Source organism: Lycium barbarum, chromosome 9 (genome assembly GCF_019175385.1).
Source record: "Lycium barbarum isolate Lr01 chromosome 9, ASM1917538v2, whole genome shotgun sequence".
In the NCBI taxonomy this organism is placed as follows: domain Eukaryota; kingdom Viridiplantae; phylum Streptophyta; class Magnoliopsida; order Solanales; family Solanaceae; genus Lycium; species Lycium barbarum.
Window position 1 is genome coordinate 103,210,679 of NC_083345.1, and position 12,032 is coordinate 103,222,710.

The 12,032-nt window shown below is 36.5% G+C and overlaps 1 protein-coding gene across 1 annotated transcript; it reads right to left on the reverse strand.

The window, feature by feature from the left end:
• Positions 1-4,602: 4,602 nt before the first annotated feature.
• On the reverse strand, positions 4,603-5,627 carry LOC132612095 (uncharacterized). The gene is made up of 2 exons (XM_060326436.1): positions 5,299-5,627; positions 4,603-4,960 (listed from the first exon to the last, which is right to left on the reverse strand). The coding sequence occupies exons 1-2, from the start codon at positions 5,625-5,627 to the stop codon at positions 4,603-4,605; spliced, it is 687 nt and encodes a 228-aa protein (XP_060182419.1).
• Positions 5,628-12,032: the final 6,405 nt, after the last annotated feature.

Sequence of the window (12,032 nt, forward strand, 5' to 3'; positions counted from 1 at the left end):
TATAAAAGAGATTGCTGGGAATTTGCTTCCTCTCTTGAACCTATACTAGCATCATGTTAGGGGGCTGCCGTGTGCTTATTTAGTTTGAAGTATATGAATTAAGTTTGCCTTGGTTAGCTTTGTTTTAAATTTCCAACTGTCTGAATATCATTCACCTTGCATATTATCTTCGATTTGAGGTCTAGTATGCTCACTGTCTGGAATGAATAAACCACATGTCCCCTTTTGTTTGGTCTGTGCATTAGCCAAGTGAAACAACGATCATATCTCCCACCCTGTTTTAAAATTGATCTGAAGCATGCCCATCTAGTCACTGGTTGACCAACATATTAGCATGAGTATCCATAAACCTGTAACATGATGATCCATATTCCCAAACCAATATCGCAGGCTAGTGTTCACGTATGATTTCCTGTTATGGACGAATTTTGTTAAAAAGTTTTTTTTTTTTTAAAACTAATAGAGACTAGGTGGTCATGTCCTTCTCTCTAATTTTTGTGGTGATGTACTGCTTTTTGCCTATGTCTAAAGGCGCCTTGCTCATATATTGCAAAGTATGTATTATATATTTCAGCGTTGTTTGTTGATCCCGTGCTAATCTCTATCTTTCTTTTATGCATGACCATCACACACGAGTCCGAGGGACTCGTCCTTCTCCCACATTCGGCGTTGGGCTAAAAGCCCAACGAAATCTCCTCCGTGTCCAGCCCATCCGCAGCAGCTTATAAAATTTCTGTTGGGCCGAGGCCCAACAGCAGCAAAACAGACCAAAGCAGCTTTAAATGGGTCTGAGCCCATCTATTTACATTTCTTGGGCTTCTATTTTTATTTTATTTTGTATTTATTAACTTGTGTTGTTTTGACTAACACTTAAGTGGGGTTTAATTTTTAGTAATGGGTAGTTAATTTAAGTAAAACTAATAATTAGTTCCATAAGTTTCATTTTTTTTATTTTTTTTATTTTTTATATTAAAGTATTTATAGTACCTATAATATTTACTTTTAGAATAATTAATCCTCAGTAGCTTAAATTTATATTTGAGTTAAGGGAATAATATTTTATTCTTTTTACCTAGGGAATTTTTAAAACGTCACTAGCACGCAAATAGGAACTAAAGAATATTTCGTAGACGTCTTTTAGGGTTTATCCAATTATACATATTTTTAATCAAAATGTAACTAATGAAACATAATCTTGTTTATACTTCTAAAACGCAAAGTCAATTAATACATTATCGTTTAGAGTTGTTTCAAGTGTTTATTAAAACATTGCCCAAAACCGCATTTTCATCTACTTATATATTTTATGCAAATCTTAGTTTTAATAGCCTTATTATTTAATGTCTTTGCAACATTTATAAGTTTCCTTTTATGCGAATTATTATATTTTTTACAAATCTCATTCTAAATAGCATTTTTATTTAAAACTTTATCAACTTTTTTAAAGTTTCATTTTAAATGGCATTTAAAATCTTCTTCTATGCGTATTATTAGATTTTCTCCAAGTCTTATCTTAAGTAACATTCCTATATTTTCTTAAAAACCTTAGCAACATTTCTTAGCCCCCTTTTTTTTCTTAAAGTTTCAAGCATCTTATTTAGCATTAATTAATTAACCTAAGTTTGGCTGGATACCCGTAGTTAATGGATTCTAAAGGATGCCTAACCCCTTCCCTTTAGGATAATATAGAACCCTTACCTAGAATCACACTGATTAGGCAGACTATTAACGGAGGTTTAGCCAGCTTTACCTTAGTTAATAATTAGGTGCCCTAATTCACCATAAAATCAATTAGGTGGCGACTCCTTAAAACAAGCAAGATAGGAATCTCCAATATGTTGTACTCTATTTCAACCCGGTTTAAATGGGGTACGACAGTTGCCTGATGAGTATTACCCGAGCCAAACTCCGGGAAAAGAAATCATTTTGCATCCACCAGTGCCTCGACCTACACGCCCCAGTAAATACAAGACTTCACCATACATGACAGATTTTGGTATGTAGTTATTCAAGTTTTTAATTTTGTTGATTGTATTTGAATATGCAATTGTTAATGTTTAAGTATCAAATACACAGGTAGTAGTTCGGTTACGGATCATTTTCCTGTGTTTGATAAAAATTATCCATTCGAGAAAGATCCCATTACCGGTCCACTAGATATACAGATTGTTGATGAATATCGTATTTGGCTTCATAAGGGTCTACTTGTGAAGCATGATAGCAAGTATGTTTTGATTCCACTATTACATACTGCAATTCAACATGTTAGCAAATAACTTAATGTATTGTTTATTTTGTTGCTGCAGAAAGAATTACGAAGACCATCACAAAAAAAAAAAAAAAAGATGGCAGTTTTTTATCATAGTGTCAAATACAATTTTGGCATCACAACTGTTGATGATAAGAACTGGTTTTACCTTTATCGATTGATGGCCAACTTTTGAATGATGAGGTGAATTTGATCATGAATAACATACACGGTTTGCTAAAAATGTTTAATGTATTTGACTGTGCTATAACTAATGTATTTTTGATCATTTCAGCACATTGACGTCATTTTCTACTACTTTCGGAAGAAAGAAAAGTATGACAAAAGGAACAATTACAGGTTCACCACTGTTGCTTGCCTATTCAAGCAGAAAATTGATGTTCTCCACCACGCATTTCACAATGTTGAAACTCAGACCTACGTGGCCAATGAAGAGCAAGTCTTGTGTGAGTATGTTAAGGGCCACAGGCTTATTGCGAATGTCCCGTGGCATACGGTTGACAATGTGCTAATACCAGCCAATATAAAAGAAGAAAATCATTGGATATTGGTAGTCCTTTCATTTATGGACAGGCATTTTTGTTGAGGAATTATTTTTAACATTAGTGTTTCATTTATCATTTTTGGCTGATTTTTTTTTAATGGACATGCGTCTTTATCTTTACAACTCGTATCAAGCAGCCGGGCATAACACAGTTGTTAGGGATGAAATACAAAAGCTTGCTACACTTCTGCCACATTTTCTACATCTGGCTGGATTCTATGTAAATAAAAAAATCATATATTTGGTGAAACACCCAGCATATGCGGATAAGGGACAGATTGATATCCTTGAAGGGGTCTATGTTGAAAATCTGCCTAATCAAGCTGCTGGTAGCACGTAAGTAGTAAACATATTTTTTGTAATATCACAGTGTATTTGAACAAGTTACTAAATGAGTTATGCTATCAAATACATGGGTGATGCAAATTGTTACTCATAAAAATACATGAGATATCCTATCAAATACATGAGATTTTATTGGAAAATTCAAATACATAAGGTATGCTATCAAATATATGGGTGGTGCAAACTGTTAGTCATTCAAATACATGAGTTTTGATTGGTGTTAGACTTTGAAATACATGATTTATGCCAACAGTATTTTGAAATATAAATACATATCTGACTTTTATTTCTTTAGGGACTGTGGTGTTTTTGTGGCAGCGTATGCTGAGTATTTGATCTCGGGTGAAAGGATTCCAGATGTTATTGATGCACATATGCAACGTGTGAGATATGGTGCACTCTTATGGGACTACGCTGAACGCAAGGTTGCTGACAATACCGAGAGCGATAATGAGGTTCCACCAAGATCAATTAGGCCAGCGATAGATTATGACACAGTTGATGCAATTGATGTTTGATCAATACTGTTCATACATTCGATGTTTTTTGTCCTTTTTTTGTTAAAGCAAACAATTTGAAGTTTTAGATGTATTTGACTGATGTTGGATTATCATTTTATCAAATGAATCTCAAGGTTTACGTTACTTATGTTTGATGTACTTAGTTATTTTTAGTCGCACCGAAAGTTGGTTCAAATACAGAAAATTGTGACAACTGTTATTTTCCCTTAATTTGGTGTTCAACTACATGAACATTACCCTAGAATTTCAGTCACCAGGTTCACAAAAATATGTATGTTTTATTACAGTTTATACATTTTTCTGAAGTTTAATAAACACATCTTGTGTACTTGCCATGACCAACACAACTATATGCTTTCAATCAAAAAAATTGAAAAAAAAAACAACTTCATCAGTTGCGGAAATAATATGTATGTTCTTTTACCACCTATGCAGTGTTATGAAGTTGATAAAAACAACATTTTTATCGGAATATGTTTGCCTTAATTTGGTGTTCAAATACATGAACATTACCCTGTAATTTCAGTCACCATGATCACAAAAATATGTATGTTCTATTACAGTTTATACAATTTTCTGAAGGCTGACAAACACATATGGTGTATTTGACATGACCAGAACAACTATATGTTTTCAATAAAAAAAAATTACAAAAAAAAACCAACTTCATCAGTTACGGAAATAATATGTATGTTCTTTTACCCACTATGCAGTGTTTTGAAGTTGATAAAAACACCATACGTATCTGAATAATATTTCCATTAAGATCAAAATGAATAGGACATACATTTCATAGCAAGAATTTCAGAAATACCACAACAATTGTCAATACAAGTTATTGACACGTTTGTTCAAATACTTAAAAAAAAAACAATGTATTTCCCTAAGAAAGTTAAATGGATAGGAATATAACAAAAATCAATTCACTTCCTTCGAGGCTCAAAACTACATGAACGTCTGTTGTGTCCAAGTTGTCCACAAGTACTGCAACCATGTCTTTTCTTCCCGGCAAGCAATTCACTTAAAGGCTTATCACTCCTCTTCTTTGGCCTACCAGGCGGTCTCTTGTATTTTGGTGGCAAAACCACATCCTCCAAGATGTATTTGGGAATCTTCCATTCACGCTCGTTGAGTAGAGGATCCACAGCTACATCATATGTCTTCACCACGGTCTCCGGTTTGAATAAATCAGAGCAATAATCATCAGCAACTAGATTTTTCTTCTTAATGACAGCCCATGCATGCGGGCAGGGGATTTCATCTAATTGAAACATACGACAACTGCAAGTTTTGTTATTCAAATTAAGAATGAAACGCCTTCCTCCATCATGTACTGTGTACATGAATTCGGTTGATAGTTCTACCCGCAAAATAAACATTACATGTATTTGTTAATCAACTAATCAGAATTTTAAAATAAATAAACATACATTTAATCAAATACATATCAATACTCAAGGAGGCATATATTCATTTACATATAACTAAATGTTCAGTGATATCAAATACACATTGACATTATGTAAAATAACACTACTGATTAGTACAAGTCCAAGTTTGTCAAATACATTATAACAAGAATTAAACTGAAACATACCGTCATTTGTAGACATAAATACTCGTTGATTGACAACATCTCCTGAAACTTTTTACCGAGTGTAGTGAACGTGTATGTTCCATTTCTCCGGTTATTGTAATTCCATCTCCCAAACATCCTTCTAACTTCTTCGAAAAAGTCATACATAGGCAGTTCTCTAGCTGCTAGAAGATGTCGGTTAATGCACTCTGCTATGTTAGAAGTCATTGTCCATCCTCGATTAACAGATGCATACACTCTAGCCCACTTGTCTCTACCAACGGATTCCAAATACTTTGCCACCCGCATATCTACCTTTTGAACCTTCCCCATCAACTCATCAAATTCATCCTGTGTGTATGCCTTTGCCATGGAATAAAAAACAGGACTCAACACATCATGGCTCTTCTTGTATTTTTTACATACATTACCCCACAGATGCCATATACATGTATAATGTGCAAGTTCTGGATAAATTCTACAAACAAACTTGTTTATACTTTCATGCCTATCGGATACGATACACATCTTCTCTCTAATTCCATGTGTTTCTCTGAAACGCTAAAAAAACCACGTCCAGGATCTGTCATTCTCAGAATCAATCACACCATATGCTAGGGGAAGTATGTTGCCTGAACATACAGTTACAAAAAACTCATAAATACATTATGTATTTGTTTAAAACAGAAATTTTTTCTTAAGTAACAAATTAATACGTACATTTGACATACCTGCACTGTCTAATGTGCTTGCTGAGACAAATGTTCCATTGTACGGTATTTTTAAGTGGCTCCCGTCAACTACCACAATTGGTCGACAACACTCAAAGCCTTTGATAAATACATACAGTGCTATAAAAATATACAAGAATTCGTTGTCGCGGGTTTTACGCATTTTGATATGTGAACCCGGGTAAGTTTTATCCAAGATGTATAGGTATCCGGGTAATCTGTTATAAGATTTAGCCGGTTCACCCATTAAATCGTTCATCGCCTTTTCTTTGGCCCGCCAAGAAACCATGTATGAAACATCCATGCCAAAGTCATTTTTGACGTCCTCCGCAGTGTCTTTAGGCGTATATTTCCTCTTATGGTTTGCTATTTTTGGTTTAACAATTCCATTTATCAACCGACTTGTAGCTTGGCGTTGGGAATAAACCTTTTCCTTTAACGGGCATGTATGTTTGTCATGAAACTCTCTAATTCTAAAAATTTCGAACTTACCTACTCTTGACGCCCTGAATTTCTAATCACAATCTTCTGATACGCACACAAGTGTATAGCTACATAAAAAAACATTAATAAAAAGTACATTAGTGTAAAATACATTAGAACACATAAATACATCAATGTATTTGTTGCCAAGGACAGATGAATATGTAAACAAGTTACTCAAATACAAACTGTGCCAAATACATTGTTCTGAGTTATAAATACATAAAAATCAGTTTTGTATTTACATCACACTAAACATGCACATGCTGAGAAATAAAACCAGTTTCCAAACAATGCACAACGTACAATCAAATGCCTCAGTTTTAGAATTCTAACTCTCTAAGTTTTCATTAGACCTACACCTAGTCTCAGAAATTAACCGGCAAGGGTAAAATGGTAGAAACGCTCCTAACGACCTAGCTGGTCGTTACATCAGCTATCAATTAAATAATCGTTCGTCCTCGAACGAAGAAGGGGAGTACAAAGTAGACGGCAACCAAGGAACCTATATTATACTATCCGGAAGCCTCTACGGCAAGAAGCGTGCCAAAACACTGCCCGTTCACTTTATCAATCAAACTTCTTTGATTTAGCTCAAAGATCCAATTTCCTATATTTCCCATACCCGAATTTCGTTGACAACTGATCCCCCGATATAAGAATTGTTTTTGCTGGAATTCTCTGATTCTATATAACCATACCTTTGAACGCAACTAATGGGTCCCATAACATTTCAAAAAAACACGAACCTTTAGATATAGCCACAATCATAGCCCACTCGGAACCGGTAAAATAATCTAATTCCGCTAACCTTACTTTCGCCCTTCTAAAGCCATTCTTCGCACCACGATTTCCTAGAATCAAATAAGCACATACCACAAGCCCGAAACCATGACTTACTCTTGCCAGAAAAGAATCCCCGCTCGATTTGAGAACTCTACGCAATTATATCAAAACTGATCTTGCTCAAGGCCGACTTCGCTAATTCCAAGTCCGTCAATTTCGTAACCCGGTGTGGAACCCATTTAACCAAAATCGTAGCCCAGACCTTCTCATACCCTTAATCACCATACTGAAAGCATACCCACTGATTACGTTGCTGAGACCAAACCCGTAAGGAGCCATCTGACTACTCTAAAGACTGCTCACAACCATAGTACCTCCTCAAATTATTACTAAGACCCGACATAAACCATTAAAACTATCCGAAGAACTCACCCCTGGAAGTAAATGCATATCTTCCCGAATACCACTAATAGTCACTCGAACCGACCCAAACTTTTCGAAACCAATCATAGTCCTATCACACATCTAAGGCGACTAATTCTAATCCTTTAATATTCTGAAAATGCCCACTCGAGCTATCCGATTAGTAATACCCACAACATAACACACTACCACGAATACGGTCTCAGCCCTAAAATTTAACTCTAGTCTTCACATTATAGGGATTTACAGATTTTCTTTCCTTTAAATCACACTAACTCCTCCATGGAAGAGTGCTACGAAATTACCTAACTGGGTACCACAAAAGCCACTTCCCATAAGCCTTAACATGCCGGTTACTCGAATTTTTCTTATCACAAGTCGTTGATCACGAAACCTCACGAAACTATGTCATATCACTTAGTCCATTTTTGTAGACTCCTTTCCTTAAGCGTACTCAACAACCACCACCCACCTGAAATATGCAAGAAAACGACACCACAATCCATAGTGTCCCAAGTAATTCCGAAGACGTGCCTCATCCTTATTGATTCTCTATCAACTATACCTTTTCTTGACTTTTAAATTCTCAGTTCCAATCAAATCACAATCATCGTCACCGTCTAACCATTTTTGAACCCATTCGATAGAACATTGCCAAATCATAAGTCTTGCCAACTAACCGAGTCTATCCTGGAGATAGTAGCATGTCACAAACTCTACACCCTAGAGTTACCTTAACGCATTCAACTCTAAAATGGAATACTCTCTAGATCCAGCATATCACATACAACATCCTACTAATGTCCCTACGTTCCTTCACTAAGGTGCCTTTGCTCAAAGTCCCTTAACTCAAATTCTGAAATGTTCTCTACAACTCAAATTAATTCAAACCTCATCATTAATTTACCACTTCGATGCCTGACTTATCGACTGGAACACCCTTAACCATTCGCGCGATTATCCCTTTCGTTCGATTAACTCAACCAAGTAGTAACACCGGTAGTAGTAGGAACTATCCAAACTTACAAAATAGGTACAAGGCTCTCAACCCTAATTCATTATTATATGCAACATCCGATAATTCCTTGAGTACTAAAACTTTATACTTGACCAACACTAGAGTCGTCCTTATTAGTCAACCACTGGCTCCCATTGGCCCACGGCATACCTAAACTTACAAACTAAACACTGAACCCTTATGTATATTCTAACATGCATGACCACAACATAATTCTCAATTGAACTAGCTCTCGATTCCACGATATCTTTATCATTCTTCTAAACACGAAGAACGGATGAACATACCCTTCACTGAAGGACTAGGATGACAGCCGCCCAACATTTTAAGTCTCCACTCGCCACAAGTAACATTGCTTCCCGATCTAAAACCGATAACCACCTTCTTGAAAGAACCCACAAACCACTACCATATAGTCACATCAAAACCCAAACTTGACTTTTCAAGATAGAATACGAAATTCACTCTCGTACAAATTGCAAGCTTAATCTGACGAGCATGTAAGATACCAATTGTTCCCTTCCTAATAACGAAGATTAATCTATCCCAATACTCCTTCTTACACCTCCATCCCATTAACACGAAAAGTACTCATACCAAAATACCCTAAGACATCTTACTTCGCTACGTGTTTCCCACAAAATTCGTTCTTCATGCTCATATTCTCAACTTCTCTTCTTTATTAATCGCGGTCACTATACTTTTGCCCAAATCCGATGATCCTTACCGAACTTACATTCGTGCCACGCACCCCATCATAATCCCTTGATGAAGTTGAAACTTATTCCCAAAACCAATCATACTTGTTAAGTCATAAATGCACTTCTGCCACTTTCGAGCAACTCAACACTGAAAATATGGAGATCATATGACCCTTTGCACCATCTCTCCCATTTCTCGGGAAAACCCACACAATGAACGTGTCTCAACCACTATTCCACACAACGGAAACCTTAAGTCATAGCTGGATACTAAACTTAGTCACGCGTCCGAATCAGAAAGACACATCTAGTACCATACCAAGCCACGTCATAACAAAAGTCGCTCGCATAAGAGATTAGGAAATGAGTTTCCACCATTCGTGGGAGAATAAGACAAGGAAATGAAGATACCAATTAGAATCGACTAGATACCAATTGGAATAAAGTAGCACGAAAGAATTGGAAGTTTCATAAATGTCCTGTAGCCTCTGGCAGATAAGTACGGAGCTCATCATACCGATCCGCAAGACTCTACTAGACATGCTCTTGTACTTGTAAGACCGGTAACCTGGGGCTCTGATACAAAGTTTTCACGATCCAATTCGTGAATCATGATGGCACCTACACTCTCCCCCCAGGTAGGCGAACCATTCCCAAATTATTTTTAGTCATTTATAAGAATTATGCGAAAATAGACAATGATTTATCTAACAATTCAAATTATATAAATGATAAGTGCGGAAATATTAATAACCCCAAAATCTGGTCTGGACTAGTACAAGAGCCACTATTACATAGATACAAGTCTGATAGAAAGTAAATACAAATCTCAAATATCAATACTGTCTCAGGAATGCAAAGAAGATAGCTAATTACAATCCAAAAGCTCATCCTGGAATCTCTGTGACGTAGACTCGGATCACCCTCGATGACAGGAACTGGAACTAGTAACAAACTTTGCACTCAAAAGAAGAGTACAACAAGAGTAACATCAGTACAAACAACACGTACTGAGTAAGCATCATAGGCCGACTAAGATTAGTTCACGCATACAAGCATAAAATCAACAAGATAGACAGATAGGCACATAATACCCAAACCAAGATCACAGAATATCCCATAACCGAATCACCACCTAAGATGAAGCTTCTAAACCACAAGTCTGTCTTATTAAAATAATCTCAATCGATGATCACAACCCAAGTTCTGACCTAGGCAAAGTCACTACCCAACGATCTAACCTAGTCCAATCCGATCCATGCCACCTGTCACGACCCAATTTGGACTCGTGCGGGCACCTACCTTCCTCTCTTGGTAGGTGAACCCTCTCATTTATATAACAGCTCAATCATACAACATTCCATTTAAAGCATTTGGTAATTAAGATATACAAGGAAATTCCATTTATAAATATTCGATAAACACTAGGTTTAAATGTTTACAATAACACCAATTTACAGACTCGATCCGACTTCCCATGACCTGGTCTAGACTAGTACAAAAGCGACTAATGACTCAGATTACCGCTACATTCTACGACTCAACCTTCGTCCCGGAATGAAATGGGAGGAGACCTTCCAGATAGGCATCACACGTTCCGCTTCATATCAATCAAATACCTGAAACAATCTACACCCCCAAAAAAGTGTAGCAAGTGCAATATCAATACAATCTACGCGTACTGAGTAAGTATCATTGGCCAACAAGGGTTAGTAACACATATTGGTAAAGAATTCACGAATAATGATAATAATCACTAAATCAAATCACATGTCCATATACAGTACATCACAACGTCAATATACCTTAGGCCACAACTACTCTCTAATGAAATTATAAGTTAACCAATCGCCTACATAGATTCTCAACATATATGTAATTCCCAAGTCGTTCAGTTGTGTTTAGGGGCGAGCTCATCGTTACAATGCCTTTTTATCCTACCTCATTTAGAAACAATTTATGACTAATTTTAGGTTAATTTAACATGCACAAGTCAACAATATAGTTCACATATAATCGAGTCCAAATGTTTGTCATTGCCTATGTTAAGCATTTAAACCCAGATACGTCAAGTCCGAATATATCCGATCCAATCCAATCATCACCATCCAATCACTAAGAATCTCAATCAAGTCATAATGCAATGCAGTGCAATGGTGGAATAAATGCAATGTAATTCCATGCAGATGAGGTGTACACATGTACTCCGGACGGAAATATCGACTTCTCCATAGCACAACCTAGCGTGACTCGCGAAGTCTAAGTACCACCCGTCCGGATCTTTGCCCAACAGACAGACGGGACCCTGGCTAATTGCTCACAGGAGGAGTCTCACCGGCACCACCCTGGGGGACTCGTGGAGTCCATGCACTAACAATGATTTTGGGATATCATCGGAATCGGCCATGCAACAACGATGCCGGAATTGATCATCGGACATCGGTCATCTCACAATCACTCAAGTAGAAGAGTCTATCAAATATCAATCTCACACAATCAATGATTCAAGAATTGATCTTCGGACATCAGTCTTTTCATAATCACTCAAGTAAAAGAGTTTATCAAATATCAGTTTCATACGATCAACGATTCCGGAATTTATCTTCGGACATCGGCCTTTTCATAATCACTCAAG